Source organism: Ictalurus punctatus, chromosome 25 (assembly GCF_001660625.3).
Source record: "Ictalurus punctatus breed USDA103 chromosome 25, Coco_2.0, whole genome shotgun sequence".
NCBI classification, from domain to species: domain Eukaryota; kingdom Metazoa; phylum Chordata; class Actinopteri; order Siluriformes; family Ictaluridae; genus Ictalurus; species Ictalurus punctatus.
Window position 1 is genome coordinate 7,402,579 of NC_030440.2, and position 16,271 is coordinate 7,418,849.

General features: G+C 40.7%; 2 protein-coding genes across 3 annotated transcripts; both read right to left on the reverse strand.

The window, feature by feature from the left end:
* Positions 1–189: 189 nt before the first annotated feature.
* Positions 190–3,282, reverse strand: six1b (SIX homeobox 1b). The gene is made up of 2 exons (XM_017455426.3): positions 2,272–3,282; positions 190–748 (listed from the first exon to the last, which is right to left on the reverse strand). The coding sequence occupies exons 1-2, from the start codon at positions 2,829–2,831 to the stop codon at positions 469–471; spliced, it is 840 nt and encodes a 279-aa protein (XP_017310915.1). The 5' UTR covers positions 2,832–3,282; the 3' UTR covers positions 190–468.
* Positions 3,283–8,814: 5,532 nt separating this feature from the next.
* On the reverse strand, positions 8,815–15,648 carry six4b (SIX homeobox 4b). Of its 2 annotated transcripts, none has more exons than XM_017456644.3 (3): positions 14,664–15,648; positions 12,091–12,722; positions 8,815–10,099 (listed from the first exon to the last, which is right to left on the reverse strand). In XM_017456644.3, the coding sequence occupies exons 1-3, from the start codon at positions 15,377–15,379 to the stop codon at positions 9,600–9,602; spliced, it is 1,848 nt and encodes a 615-aa protein (XP_017312133.1). In that variant the 5' UTR covers positions 15,380–15,648; the 3' UTR covers positions 8,815–9,599. The 2 variants fall into 2 exon arrangements, with proteins under 2 accessions (XP_017312133.1, XP_017312132.1); XM_017456643.3 differs by having other exon boundaries at positions 8,815–10,102; positions 14,664–15,647.
* Between the last annotated feature and the right edge of the window lie 623 nt (positions 15,649–16,271).

Below are 16,271 nucleotides of genomic sequence, written 5' to 3' on the forward strand. Positions count from 1 at the left end.
TCTGAGTTTTTTTTTTATGAGGATCGGCTCATCTTACAGTCGCATTACGATCAACACCAATTTAAAAAAAAAAACGTAAATTGCTTCATATTTGTAACTGTGTCGTGTTTGTAACTGTTTCATGTTTGTATTTGAAGATGAATGGCTGTAAAACAGTCGCTGCAAAATCAGACAGTGGCAAAGGCGTAGTGAGAGTGATGAAGACTGGTTTTATTTACTGATTTTGGTTTTGTCCTCTGTCCAGTTTAACGACTTGGCAAATGTCAGTCCATGCGGCTATCAGCCTGCTACTGCGGTATAAACCTACTGTGAAACTTTACCAGGAAAAAAAACTCTACAGACTCTGGTGTTCACATTATACCGTTCGAGGTTTATATCTACAGTAAAGTGGCAGAATAGCTCGCTCTATTGATCCGTACAAAATAAAACAACAACAAAAAAAATAAATAGAATTGCAGTCTTGATGGCTTAAGAGCCCAGGTCCACCAGGCTGGAGGTCAGAGGTCCCAGTATGGAGTCGTGGAGCTGGTGCTGGTGCGGGTGGCTCTGCATGGCCAGGCCGCTCATGCTGTAGGAGGAGGCGGGGTGGTTCATGTTAGCCTGCAGCAGGAGAGCGGAGTTCTGCTCGGGACTCTGCGGAGGAGAGAATTCATCCTCTTCTGAGCTGGACATTAGCGACTTGCCGCCGTCCAACGGAGACAGCTGGTTCTGTTTGTTCGCTCCTGCGTTGCTGTTCTCGCTGTTCTCTCTGCCAAAGTTTGGGAGAAACACAAAGTACAAAATTGTTTAGGCTTCTTTATTTTTTTTATTTTATTTTTTTAGCATTATATAAGGATATTAGAGTTTCTGGCCATAACCATGATTACACTATTCAAATAAGCAGCTATGCTAGGATTTATTAAGGACTTTATTATAATTTAGATGTCCTACATTAGATGTTTTACATTATTTAGATGTCCTAGTGTCTCGATGGGGAAACGGATTTAAACCCATCCAATTTTATGTCAGGGATGGAAAATGTTTATTCAGTATTATTCAGGATGTAATCAGTCTAATTTCAGTTGAGATTGAGTATATATATATATATATAACTTTACATTTTCTTTTTTTTTTATCCACCCAGTTTCAACCATAACTTGGACCAGTTTATTCAGTGAATAACATGCTTTGTTCAAGGGTTCATTAATCCCCAGTTAAATAAACTGGAAATGTGGTGTTATGCATTAAAAATATTATTTCCAAAAAGATTTCTCTAGTTGAGAGAAAATGCCATTTAAAAATTTTGTTATTTTTTTTAAATCACAGTTTTAACTTGAGGAGAATCTGTGTTGCATGGTGTTTTGAAAATTTTTTGTATTGACCTAAGAAATTTATATCGAAAACTATCCAAAAAAAAACAACCTCGAGAAAAAAATCGCTAATAGTTAATAGTAAAAAAATATTTCAAATATTATTCAGGATATTTATATAATAATAATAATAATAATAATAATAATAATAATAATAATAATAATAATAATTTCAGTTGTCAGTGACGTAGGAAGGTGTCACAATGATGATGATGATGAGGATGATGATGATGGCTTTGAAAATATGTAAATGTCAGCTGGAAGCTGATAAGGGTTATTCTTATTCTCTACTGCAAATAAAATTGTTTGTTTATATGTTAGTTAGAACTACAAAACCCTGCACTTATTTATTAAGGACATTTAGTCATTTATGTCTCCGTGTTTGATATTTAATGTGTAATTGATACAGCACGTGATAGTGACCCAGCATACTTCCTGAAATATGTTAAAACAGCTATTTCTGCGGGTGATATTTGCCGCACACTGCAAATATACCAGAAATAAATGAACCCGTCTGGTTTTCAGTCGAGCACAAGAAATGTCAATTAAACCGTGCGCCAATTAATTCAGTAAATGTTAATTCAACACTGGTGCATTACTCTGGTCTACTTTTATGGTTGTGTATAAACAACCACATCTGCATTACTTTAACGTTGCATATATCTAAATGGGTTAATATATATATATATATATAAATATATATATATATATATATATATATATATATATTAAAGACGAATATAATAAGAACAAATCAGTAAGCTGGGACTGAATTAAACATTTTGTTTGTCATGGCATCATACATTAAGGAGTGTTGTTCTTGTTGACTTGCTAATTATGTTTCAGTGATCTGAAGGTTTTAAGACTAGATGTGGGACTATAGTTCAAAATGAGATTTTTCATTCTGTGATTTGCAGTTTACCTTTCTTTGGCCTCAGCGGCTCGATCCCTCTGTCTCCTGTTTTTAAACCAATTGCTCACTTGTGTGGTTGTGAGCCCTGTGGCTTCAGCCAGCTCTCTTTTTTCTCGTGGAGAGGGATATGGGTTGTGCGTGTACCACTCCCTCAGCACGCCGCGGCTCTTCTCTTTGAAACAGTAGCTGGTCTCCTCACCGTCCCATATGGTGCGCGGTAAAGGAAACTTCCTCCGTACTCGGTATTTACCCACAGCGCCCAGCGGCCGCCCCCTCAGCTTCTCGGCCTCGATGTAGTGGGCTTTCAGCCACAGCTGCTGCAGTTTGGGGTGGTTGTGCGGCGAAAACTGGTGGCTCTCCAGGATTTTGTACAGCTCCCTAAAGTTGCCACGGTGGAACGCCACTACAGCTTTAGCCTTGAGCACACTCTCATTCTTGTGGAGGTGGTCGCAGGCCGGCAGGGACCACAAAAAGCGGCCCAGTCGCTCGAGGTTTCCGCCCTGCTGTAGCACCTCGCACACGCAAGCGACCTGCTCCTGCGTGAAGCCGAACGAGGGCAACATGGACATGACGGACGGTGGGCGCGTTACTCCTGTCGGCCAAACCGCTCTGTTTTTGGACTGCAGAAAAGAGCGGAATAGGGTCTGAATCCGAATGCGATAGTGCTGATGCTAATAAAATGGTTTCGAAAAGGTCCTACAAAATGCCTTGGTAGGAGATGTCCGTGTCAACAAGCTCCTAAGTTTTGGTCGTTGGTTGGAGACGGTGTGCTGCCCGTCCAGTGGTGTCGCGCTAAAAGAGCGCAGCGCGCGCGCTGATTGGCTCTCCACGCGCCCTATCCGAACAGCTAAAGCAAGAGCTCTGCTGCCATTTCCTCCCTCGGGAACTCGGTGGTCTGAAACTAGATCTCCCGTCTCCAGTTTTACCTGAGGGAGTGGAGCACCTCGATACTAATCAATTACAGTGGGTCTCCGAAGGCTACGCTCACTTCCATCCCCACCTCAAGCCCACTTTGCCCATTTACCGATCTTACATTTAACTTAAACAACTTTAAAGCCGTTAAATTATTAATGAATTAACGAGCAACTGCATGCAGTGCAATGTGTGAATTGGAAGGGGATGGGGGTTAACTAGATTTTTAAGAAACTTTTCTCCAGTTTGAGCATGCAGCTATCCGAGACATATCCTAGACTGACCTAGACATCTTATGAAATAAAATCCCGCACATAGATCAGTAATGCAAAAAAAAAAAAAGGGGGGGGGGGTAGATCCTTTTGGGTTGCCAATTTACTGTATTTATGCACGTAATCGCCACACTATTTTCTTTCTTTTTTTTTTTTTTTGGCTTGCCAAGTGTTTATTGGGAAGATGCGTGAGGTCCCAGCGCGCACACTGCGGTGATTAGATACTTAGTGTCCCATTAAAAAACAATCAAGCTCTAGAGGTGGAGAGATAACACAGTGCTGCTAAGAGATAAGCCCTAAACCTAGGCGTACTGAAACCCCCACTTCAAAGCTTCCGACTCTTTATCCGAAATTAGACAAACCCAAGTTCAGTCTATGTATGTATATGTCTATATATATATATATATATATATATATATATATATATATATATATATATATATATATATACACACACACACACACACACACATATATGTATATGTATACAATTTTTACTATATATATATATATATATATATATATATATATATATATATATATATATATATATATATATATATATATATATATATATATATATATATATGCGCACAGTTTAAGCGCGTGAGCAGATTCCTCGGTTGAGTAATTTGTTTTCCTTTAACATTGTGCAAGTCTTTCCCCCTACCATCTCCCCCTGGCTTCTCTTTCCCCCCATCTTCTGTACAGTGAAACCGAAAACCACTGCATTAGTAAATGAGTTCTGTGTTCGTCCAGCTCTTTGCTACCCAGTCGCTGTTTTAAGGAATAGATCGCATTTCTTTATCTGCGCTGAAATCTGCAATATGACACCAGGGCGACGCGGAGCTCACGATCACTCACCCGGAATGGAGCACCTCTTTATAATTTAATTGGAGACGGAGCGTCCATTTTCAAGAAGACCACAGAGTCCACTCAGTGGGCCACGCACTCCTTATCCTACCCTCCTGCACTGATGTCTGGATTGTCCTATGAATTTAGCCCTGGGTCACTAAGATAAAGTAAGGACTTAATTAGGTTTAGAGGGCAATTCAGGCACCTGTGAAAACATTTTTTGCCCACTGTCTCTGGAGGGTCGGCGAGATGAGGAGTCTTGTAAAGATGGTCCCTCCATCTGTTCGGAAAAAAATCTTCATACGTAATATATAATATTTCATGTATTTCATTTTCTTTTTGAACACGTTTGAACAAAGACCTCCACACGAAGTGATAATAATCTGACCTAAATTTTAAAATGTTATTACAATAAATGCTGCTTACTTCGTATCTATTTAAACCATTTCTTTTATAGACCCACATTTTAAAGACAGATCTTTTATGCAAATGCTTAATGACTTCAAATGTTTGTAATAGTTTCTTTTAAGTATACGTTCTTTACCATACAAGAATCAGGGACTTGGAATTTCCTTAAACTTTACGACTTGTAGTCTTTTATTAGCTGGTACATAGACCTTTTTCATCTCTCAGGTCAGTGATGGACGGCTCTGCTTGTCCTTGTGTCTCCTCTACACTGAGACGCCCGTCTTAAAGCTGAAGCTGAAAGGCTCTGGTCGCTCTCAGACCCTGATCATTTCAAGATGTGCTCTTTTACAGCCTGAAGGCGAGGGGCTGGAGACCGCAACGCCGAAAAGCAACACACAGAGAGAGAGAGAGAGAGAGAGAGAGAGAGAGAAAGAGAGGGGGGGGGGGTGTACTACCGCATTTTTTAAATCCCAAAATAAATAGGGATTTACATAGGGAAGCACAAGACCTATAGTCTAAAAGACAGAACCCCATGCAAACGACATCGACAAGAAAACAAGAAATATATATATATATATATATATATATATATATATATATATATATATATATATATATATATATATATATATATAAATTTATTAGCTTGTAAGGCTAAATAATAATTTTTTAATTATTTGTGAATTATAATTAGAGATCATGGAGTTTAAGCGTCATGTTATTTCAATGATTAAAATTTGCAACGAGTTTATGGTGTATGAATATTAAGATATGTTTTAGGCTATATTTCGAATAGATTATTATCTTTTATACCAAAATCATATCTTTTTAAAAAATAGTTTATTTAAAAACCTCAACTGGTAGTCGAGCTATTCGCGACATCCTTCTAAATCCCAGTTTGGACCTTGAACAGTCATGAGTCCTGTCAGACCTGTCAGGAAAGCTTCAGTGAATGTGTTTTTGGCAGATGTATATTTTTATAGGCCTATTTTATAAACTTTCCTTTCTTGCATAATACTGCGTTGTAGCTTGATTATGAAAATTAATATAAAATAATAAAGCCTACTAAAAGTCTATTGTTTTGGTTAGGAAAGTTAGTAGTGTCATGACTGAAGGCTAGTCATTTATCATTTATATGTAATTCTTCTGTAATACTAGATGTATATATCCACCATACATATCACACCAGCAATTTGTTTAATTGCTAATTTCTTTAATTGCCTAATTCAGGGTTTCATTCTTGTCATTTTGTTCATATATATATATATATATATATATATATATATATATATATGTGTGTGTGTGTGTGTGTGTGTGTGTGTGTGTGTGTGTGTGTGTGTGTATATATATATATATATATATATATATATATATATATATATATATATATATATATATATATATATATATATATGTATGTATGTATGTATGTATGTAAAAAAAATCCAAAGTCCACTGGTCCAACCAATGCACAACAGTCTTGGATTAAGTTCAACAAATAATTCATAGTTAAACTTTATACAAGTGATCTAACCATAATGTTTATTTAATTTTTATTTCTTGTAGATCACTTCATTAATTATTTTGTGGAAACGAATGGGATTTGGAAACTTTCTTTAGAGTCCAATTTTCATCTAGTTTTGCTGCATGCAGCCTGAGTTATCTGTCTAGAAAATAGCCAGCAATAAATATATTCACAATACTTTTCAGACGTTTATGAATCTCCCCTACATCATTTATATGGGACTCAGATAAACCACAGTGACCTCTGTTGCCCTGGAGAAAATTTGTCTTGCTCTTGGCTGGCTTTCAACTCTTACTTTGGGCAAATATTGTGTTTCTGCTTCAGAAGTTTTCATCATGCATAAGAAGCCTGTAGTCTTGTCATGGCAATGTCTTACAGACGAAGCATATCTTTTTGAGTGTAACAGAGAATGTATCTGTGGGAGTCTTCCTCTTATCAATTACCTATCCATCTTTCTTAATGACAGTATTTTTCGTTGATTTACTCACAGGGATTTTCACAGGCAGATAGTTATTTACTCAAATTATCCAAAAGCAGCTCTCTTCTCCAGATTCATATGATCTAGCTCTGTTCATAACAATTATACACATTTACAACTTTCTATCACACACAATTACACTGAACATGTGCCTCATCATCTCTATGCTTCCCTGTTTGCTTGCTTGTGTGTATGTATGTGTGTGAAGTGGTGGGTCTGTGAATCATACAGACCCAGTTGGCCTCTGACCTCACATTAGCACAGTGTGTAGGGTTGGGGCGCTCAGGGCTCCAGCTCAGGTTACCCGCGCCTCACAGGCTACGGCAGCGCACTAAATGTCATGCTTTGAAATTGCATGCAAAAGTCAGGGGTCAGCTTCTTTAATAAGCCCACTTCTACAGGGTTCCCTCTTTTCTTTTTTTTCTCCCTTTTTTTTTTTTTTTTTTTTTTTACAGCCTGCTACAGCCAGCATTTATGCGCTTGTGCCAGATTTGAAAATGTACACAAGGACAAACAGAAAATGGTGGGGTTGGGTCCCTTGAACAATCTGAACACTAAAGATATGTTTGAATACTAAGATAATGGGCAGTATCTTGCTATCAAATTTCCATATACCATTATTTCTCCCTTACATCATACTTATTGTGAAATCTGAGATTGGATGGACTTGAAGGTTCACTTTGTTTTTGTGTACTGTACTTATGTCCTAGGGGATGATAAGCTCACAAAAGGTTTCACAAAAAGCCTTCCCATTCACTGCCCATGGAGACGCTGTGACGTCCATATCTGAACAATACAGCAAGGCAACAAGATACCCCACGTTACACACAGTGGCTGACACGCAGGCAGCCCAAGGGAAATGGGGGACACGAAACACACATGTCCGTTTGCCATGGCCATTGGTTCTTAGCTCAAAAAGCCCCAAACAAAAGTGCTTTCTTACCCTTCAATATTCCAGGAGGTGCCATTTGATACCTAGCAATCAGCTAATCTGCTGCCCTAGGCGACAGGGTCACCTTTGCACAGGTAACAATAGATTCTTTACCTGGGCATTTTTCCTCTTTGTGTGTGTGAACCAGTCCTACCTTGGTGCCATTCAATTAGCTTGGACTCACATGCCCTGGTGTCACAAGAAGGAAGCGTTCCCACGATACAGTAAAGACCTTCATGAAGTCCATTCCACCCTTATTTGAGCCTACAGTTGATAAACATTTTCATGCATCTTTAAAAATCAACATCTGACGAAACGACGAAATGTTCTATTGCATGCACTTACGTGCGGATGCACATGCAGAACAAACTGTCATCTTGCACAGGCTGTTAAAGTGTTCCTACAAGACAAGATTTTATCTTGTGCTTAACAAATGATAACTCAAGCTCGACAGAAGCCTGTTCCTGTTTGGTCATGTGCAGAAATCTCTGAAAAATCCAACTAGAACATGCAGCTTCTCCACATCCACTCTTCTTTTCGGATGGCACTTTAAAAATGGCCTGGCACATGCAGCTGCCAGGCACTGGCAAATGATCACAGAGGACACCCATAAGGAGAATTTGAGCTTATGAGAATATGATCTCCATTATGCTGCATATGCATACATTCATGCATTAGTAATGTCTGAGCATCATGGCCAGCTGTCCTAGAGGCCCAAGTCATAGCCTAATCTTGTTAAATGGAGAGTCTTGTATTTCTTTGCCGCTGACGTCACACTATTGGGTAAAACACAGAGCCAACTTACCTACTGCTTCCAATAATGTATGATTCATTCCAGGTGATGTCATTTTCTTCAGTTATCCAAATGTCAACCCAGGACTCCAGTGTGAAATACTGGTGTCAGTGACACATAAAATCCATTCACCATTCATTATGCATGTATAAATATAAAGATTTAATAGAGGTGAATGGTTTATAAAAATAAGTTGGTTCCATTTCTGAGTGCAGGACCGAACTTGTAACTCTCAGAATCACTTACAGCATGTGATTGCTAACGGTGTCTGTAACTCATACATTAAGGTTTATATTCTGCAGAATCATTTAATGAACTGTAGTGGTTGGGGGTTTTTTTATACAGTAAAGCAAAAACACAAAAATGGCCTACAACCAGTTTTTCTTACAACTGAAATCATTTACTACTGTAAGGATTTCATTTCTTTAAGGAAGGTACATGAGACCAGACGCTGAATGCCCAATAATACAATTTTTTCATATCAAGGACAAAAATTTCTCACCTGTGGTTAAGTCCGTGTTGAACTTAAATTGCTTAAAAAGCTAAACATAACAAAACGTTGTTCACATTGCTATTTCAAGCTTCAAAAAATTAAATACAAAAACCAAACGTCAACAAAAAAAATTAAACATCTGTGCTTTGATAAAAATTTGGAGAGTAAAATAAAGAATCAGTATGAAGCTGCAGTGATAGTGCAGAAACATTTGCAAGACTCACCAAACACATCTGCTATTTTATACTGTACTCTCACTCTCTCTCTCTCTGTCTCTCTCTCTCTCTTTCTCTCTCTCTCTCCCTCACTCCCTCTCTCAGTCCTCCATGTGGTATCACTCTCCATTTCTCTCTGAATGAAAATCTCCATTACTGCAAATAGGAGAGAAAAAGACAGTGCTGAGACATCTTGTCCAGGGTCAGTGCATCAACAAGTACATTCTGCAGCCATCTGAGTGCAAGTCAGGACATGTGAGGCTACTCTTATTTAGTGATACAAAGGCACTGTTCATGTGTTCCACCTATTTGCACACATCTTGCATACATTATCGTAAAAGCGAGAAAGTATAAAAAGACTGATGTGTGCTTAGGAGACCTTTATAGTTATGCTGCAGTGCAAGAAAATCAACCGCTAATGAAATACAGCTCTTCAGATGTTGTGATTACAGGGGTCAGAGGTCATTGCTGTCCTCGTCCATCTGAACAGTCTGCAGCTTGGCCAGCTCTTTTCCCTCCATGTCCAGATCACCACACACTCCAGGAGGGCCCTCACCAGTACCTGCAGGGGTCTCAAGATTGTCGGACAGGGGCAGCTGTGCTTCCTGTGCTCTGTAGTCTGAGGGCAGAGCTCCCCCATTTTCCTGGAGGCCGCGGGTGGTGTGAGTCAGACCGGAGTGACCCTCTGTACCAGAGAGCACCGAGGTGATAGCAGCTGTGGCTGCAGGAGCCAGGGGGCCTACACTGTTGGGTGAGTGGCTGAGGTTGGTGGAGAGAAAGAGGGATGCTGTGTAGCCCAAGTTGCCACTTTGGTCTAGGGGCACACTGGAGGGATATGTGTAGGCCACCCCAATGTCCAAAGGCTCCTGCTTGACGGCCTGGTTGAGTGTGTAGAGCAGGGGTTGCCCTGAGTGCTGGGGCGAGTTGCTGACCACCCCGTCCAGTGGGGCTGAGCCTGCTGGGGGCGACAAATAGAATAAGACAATGTTGTTAAGTGAGCCACCACGCCCTGTCTGACTAGGCTGACCACAGGTTAATCCCCCAGTACACACCTTGGCCTAAATCCTGATTTGCCCACTCTGATCTTTCTTTCCTGTTAATTCTACTGTGCTATTTTAGCAGATGGGAGAACCAGCATTTCTCACAGCTAATAACTAATGGCCTCTGAGTAAAAAAAAAAAAAAAAAAAAAAAATCAGAGAGGTGGAATGAAGGGGGAATGCATGCATAACAGTTCTCTAGATTGCATGATTATGTGTTTCTATATATCTTAGGTGCATCATTCATCTCTCTCTCTCTCTCTCTCTCTCTCTCTCTCTCTCGCTCTCTCTCTGTCTCTTCCTCCATTTCTACTCCTTTATGTCACACCACCATTTTTCCAAGTACTATTTTATGTGAAAATGAAACACCTTTTTCATTTTCTGTTTGCGGTTACATTCTCTGTGATTTCCTTGTAACTCTAGAATGTAGCTCTTGGCACATAACTCCCAGAGAGATAGACTACTGGCATTTGGCCAGGACATTTTCTTCCATTAGGCTTGCTGAATTGATAAATAATCACACAGCGCCAGCCACCCCTCTTACAATCTCAAACTCATTTACTACAGGAAGAACCACATTTTTTTTTTCCAATAAGTTTCTTGCTGCCAAAATGTGAAAGAATCCAAATATAAACCAATACCTATATGATTGTTTCCAATGCATGCATATGTTTATGTAATAGATTATATATATATATTAATACATATACAAATATTATATATGTATGTTTATTTTGTTAATAAACTCTGTCATTCATATACAAGTCTTTATGTCACAGACTAAAGCATTGTTAAATGGAAAAAGCAACTGAAACAGCTGCTTCATATGTTTTGCAGCACTGGACATCAAAACCAGTGTTTTATTGATTCATATTTTATTGGATTGCCTTAAAATTATGGGCTGAAGAAAAGAGGGTTTTTTGGCTAAACAATTTTAATATTGTCTTTTTTTAGTGGATCATTTAGTCTCAACCGTTTTCCTCCTAAATCAAAAGTTCAGCCAAGGGTGGGTTTGTTTTTATGTGGCTCGTAAACTGCATATTAAAGGATAAAAAAATGAGGGTTGTTCTGAGAGGGCAGCAGCACACAGTCAGCCTTGCTGTTATTGATGTGGCTATAAAATATTCATGGAAAGAACCATTAGCGTGTGGTTAGGGCCACGGAGAGGAGGTGGGGATAATGTCATTGAGGCCTGTTATTTGTTGCAATCCTGAAGTCATCGCAAACGTGACCTGACCCCCACCCCACTCCAGCTTTATTTTATTCACAATACACTGCTCCTATTTCTGATTCACAATCCTCTTTTACAAATCCCTGCACCACTGATCTCTGTATAGAACAAAGCATTGTGTCTGATGTTAGAACAATGAAGACCAGATAAAATTCTGTCGTGATATACTCCAAAGTAGTGATGCAATTAGCTTAGGTTTGGTGTGAAGTCTGTGCCAACTGTTGTGGAGACTCAGGGGAGAGAAGAAACAAAGAAGCTTAATGCCTGAATTGATCTTTTGTACATAAGCTTCCACTGTTGAATAGATGTGGTATATCATGGGGCCCAGCCCTACTCTTGAACTTCCAGTCCTACACACCAGTTCACCTACACACAGTAGGTGTGTAGGTTTAAAGTGATTTAAACAAACAAACAAAAAAATCTAAATAAACTCTACAAAGCAAACATAATTCTAAGCATAATAACCATAATTATATATTATATTATATAATATTATATATAATGATATCATCATATTGAGTTATACTCAAATCCTTATGTGTAGGTAGTCTGGAAAGTGATAACAGAATCAGGCATTTTTAAAAGTGGCTAAAAAATGTCCAGAGTATTTATTATATTTGTGCAGTATATGACATATCTGTGCAGTGATTAAAGATTGAAAACACTTTTCTCCTACCGTGAGAGGGTGCTGTAGAAGATGGCGGTAGCAGTAAAGGAGGAAGACCCAGGTTGTTCTCAACTCCAGGAAGGTTGACCATGCTGTAGTTGCTGAGATGAGGAGCTCCAGACGGAGAGGAGGAAGAGGACGTGGTAGTGGCAAAGGTCACGACTGAGGGCACTGCTCCATGTTCTGAATGTGACACCAGAGGCTGCATACCATCTAGTTTTCCAACTGTGGTTTCTGGAGCCCCCATTGAATAAGAGGCATAAGACACAGAGGAGCCACCCAGTAGCCTCTCTTGGCCATGGGACATCCTCTGAGGATCGAAGGTCAAGAAGTGACCACTTGTGGATCCAAGTCCATTCAGGAGATTGTTGCTGCCATGTGACTGAACATATGCTCCACCATTAAGATAGTGAGAGTTGGCGTTTGTCAGGTCGCCATTGAAACCCATTCCTGCAGCCAGTGGAGACATTTTGGCATCCCCGATCTGCTGGATGACAGTGGTGGTACCATCGGAGTATGCCACAGCAGGGCTAGTGCCAAGGGCAATGGAACCAGCAGAGCCACTAGAGAGAGGACGAGGAGAAAGCTCTTCCTGCCCCTTACTTGACTCATCCTCTGTGCTATGATTGCCATCTGATTCACTGCAAGACACAGGAGAGTTTTTTGAATGCAGCCTACTTTAAACATGAACTTTATTACATAGAGTAGCTTAATGGGTGTCTTTTAAGCAAAGTTGAGAGCCTGACATGTTTGATTAGTCCTGGAAAATGTTCAGTGACAGTGCAGTACAGATTCATGCATATAATTTTCACATTAAACAGGTACAGTGCATTCAAAAGAGTTGATTAGTTTATACTGTTGCTTTGGGGTTTTATTCACCATGGTATTTGCACAAATTCATATTTATTCTATTTCCATTACAGCTTTGTGCTTCCATTAAGGTTGCCACTTATTCATTCTAAAATGCAGGTAAATGATCCATCACAACTGGTTAAAAAGGGGACATGTTTTCCCTTTGAATCTCAAAGTGTAATATTTTGAGCATAATTTATATGAACACAATTAAAACTGAATTGCAAAAGACACCATACGCAAGATGAAACCTTACAGAACTGAAAAGCATTTTTGGGGGTGCGTTAACAGGCCTGTTCTCTTCTGATAGTGGCTTATATTCCCCTCAATAATTGATGTTCATACATCCCTCCTAATCATCTCTTTCTAAAATGCTATGCATCTTTCCTAACACATGGAAATCCCATGAGAGATTTTAGAATACAGCAATGATTATTCTTGAAAATGAGTTTGTTGTTATCAATTTAAATTAAAGCTCATTTATTTTTATGTTAAGAATAACACTGTTTTGCCAAGAAAATCTGGAAGAAGAAACATTTGGAACCTCTAAAAGTGACTTTTTGTCCTTGGGCCTGCAAACAAATGAAAAGCTGTGAGCATTTGGCAGCCTTGGAGTCTCCTTACTGACTCTGACAGCTGTGGCTACACTAAGTACCACCAACAAACTATCCAATTATCTTCAACTTAGAGTACATGGCAGACTAGGATAGGTTTTTTTCCAGTATATTTTAAAATATATACTTGCATATACAGCAAAATTCACAGTAGATGTTGGAGGATGATTTACAGAGTTCACCTAGACACAAATGAACTCTTAGAGAATTTAAATGAGCCCTGCAGATTTTGCTGTGTATATGGTTTATTCAGTGCGGAACACCTTCGTGTCTTCTCACCGCTGACGCGCACGGAAAAAGTCTGACCTCCCTTATTTACGAGACTACACTATGTACTATAAATGATAAAAGCAACCTAAGACATGGGCGTGGGTGGAGTGGGAAATTAGTTATTTTTGTTGTGAGCCTGAATCGCATGAGTGTCAGTATGTCACAGAAACCAGGTGCACACAGGGACTTGCATGTGTAGTTAGTTTACACACACGCACGTACGCACACACACACACACACCCACACACAAACACACACAGCGGACACAGCACCCACAGCAGGAGATAAAGGCCTAATGGGTAGATCTCCTCGAGTGATTACCAGCGACGAGAAGACAATGGGCTTAAAATCCACTAACAAACATACATGATGAGTATGTTAAAGTAATGACTATCCAAAAGTGCCACTTTTGCATCACAGGCAAGCAAACATTCAAAGGTCCCTACAAAATAATACTGCTCTGGCTGATCTAACATCAATGATAACATCATCACTTATGCCTTAATAGGATTTCATCGATTTCTGAATATTTTCCCGCGGGATTTTCTGTTTCTTTTCCCTTGAGCACCTCGCGCGCTCTGCCGTTCTTAAAAACGACCCCTCACTTGAACGGCCAAAGCTTCGTATTTCAAAACAACGTGAATGTGTGTCCATTCAGCAGGACCACTGCTGGGAAAATATGCGTATGCATCCCAGTGCATTCCTACTAAAACCAAAAGAAGATGTTTTAAAGTAAAACTCTGAATAATCACTGTCAGATACATCATCCTAGTGTGGATGCGAGTTCTACGCAATGAGAAGAAAGTTGCAGAATTGTTCTTTATGTACTTTAAAAGTGCTTCGTACCTTTTGGACTGCGCCTCTGATGGATTCCTGTCCCGCTGTCTCCTGTTTTTGAACCAGTTGCTGACCTGCGTCAAAGAAAGTCCAGTGATTTTGGCGAGGTTCCGCTTCTCCGCCGGGGACGGGTAACGGTTGCGCTTGTACATGTCCTTGAGCGCGTTCCTCGACCTCTCCTTGAAGCAGTACACGGTCTCTTCGCCGTCCCAGATGGTGCGCGGCAGCGGATACTTCCTGCGCAGTCGGTATTTGTCCACGGCGCCAAGCGGCCTACCGCGTGCCTTTTCCGCCTCAGTATAGCGCGCCTTGTACCACATGTCCTGCAGGGACGAGTGGTTGCACGGGCTGAAGTTGTGGTTCTCTAAGATGCAGTAGAGCTCCTGGTAGCGCGCCTGATGGAACGCGACTATGGCCTGCGCCTTAAGGATGCTCTCGTTGCCGCGCAGCAGTTCACTCTGTGGTAGCGACCATAAGAAGCGGGCAAGACGCTCCACATTGCCGCCCTGCAGCAGTGCCTCGCACACGCACGCTACTTGTTCCGGTGAGAACGCGAGAGAAGCCGGTGCGCATTCAACTGCCACCGCCGCCGAGCCAGAGTTCTCCATGGGCAACCCGGCCGGATCGAGCGCGGCCAGCTTGACACTCCCCCGAGTCTCCAGTGCCCTCGAGCTCTCCCTCTTGATATCATCGACGCCAATCACCTCACTCGAGGAAGAAGACATGTTTTTTTTTTTTTTCACGTGTCCTTAGTGGTGAGTCACTCCTCCGGGTTTCGTGGGCAGCAGTACATTCGGAAGATCGGGTTTCACCCCTCCATCCGAGCGCGATCAGGTGTCCGGTCGCCGCGCAGAGAGAATAAAGATCTTAGTTTCAGAGCTCGGGCGCGAGTTTAACTCTGCAGTCTGTATGGGAAAGGGGGTCCGAACAGTCGCACGCCCGCCGATTGGCCGCCTCGAGCTCCGCGGGGGAGGAGCGTGTGAGATCCAGAGACAAATGTTTGCGCTCGCAGAAGTAAGCGTGATGTACCGACTCAGTGACTACCTGCGTTAAGGTGATCACTGAGGTGGCACGCTTCTATACACACAAACTTGTTCATACAGAGAAGACATCCTTTGGAGGCTTGTATTCTCACTCAAACAGCTTAATTTAATTATTCATTTAACTCTCATTTAACCTAACATTTATTTACACAGCCTAGCTTATAAGAACCAATATATATATATATTTTTTTGTCTCTCTGGGTATTTGTTCAAAGTCTTTTTAGTTTGACTCTGTCGTGCTGTTTACTGGAAACTGAAGGGATGTAGAGGAGCCAGCAACCGCAACAGCTGACGGAGCCCCTAGAAGCCTCTAGCAAAAAAGCGAAGGACAGTTTGACACGACTGCCTCCTAAAATTAAACCTAGCAATGCTGCAAATACCTGGCATCAGCTTTGTACACTGAGAGCCATTCACATGCTTTTTGATATGGGGGTGGGGATGGTGGTGGCCACCAGTCTATATACCCTTAGGTATCTCCACTTAGGGAGTGAAGCAACTATCCAACTATTTCTAAACAATTAGTCACTGTCATAAGAGCATCCTGAGTGACAAGTACAGACATAACACAGTTATG

What these genes read in the sequence shown, in the direction of transcription:
- six4b (XM_017456643.3), bottom strand. Translation starts at nt 15,379, where the DNA reads ATGTCTTCTTCCTCGAGTGAGGTGATTGGCGTCGATGATATCAAGAGG. An exon ending in TCAGAGGCGCAGTCCAAAAG is followed by an intron (nt 12,723 to 14,663) that starts GTACGAAGCACT and finishes TGTGTCTTGCAG; the next exon opens with TGAATCAGATGGCAATCATA. An exon ending in TTCTACAGCACCCTCTCACG is followed by an intron (nt 10,103 to 12,090) that starts GTAGGAGAAAAG and finishes TGTCGCCCCCAG; the next exon opens with CAGGCTCAGCCCCACTGGAC.
- six1b (XM_017455426.3), bottom strand. Translation starts at nt 2,831, where the DNA reads ATGTCCATGTTGCCCTCGTTCGGCTTCACGCAGGAGCAGGTCGCTTGC. An exon ending in GCCGCTGAGGCCAAAGAAAG is followed by an intron (nt 749 to 2,271) that starts GTAAACTGCAAA and finishes AAACTTTGGCAG; the next exon opens with AGAGAACAGCGAGAACAGCA.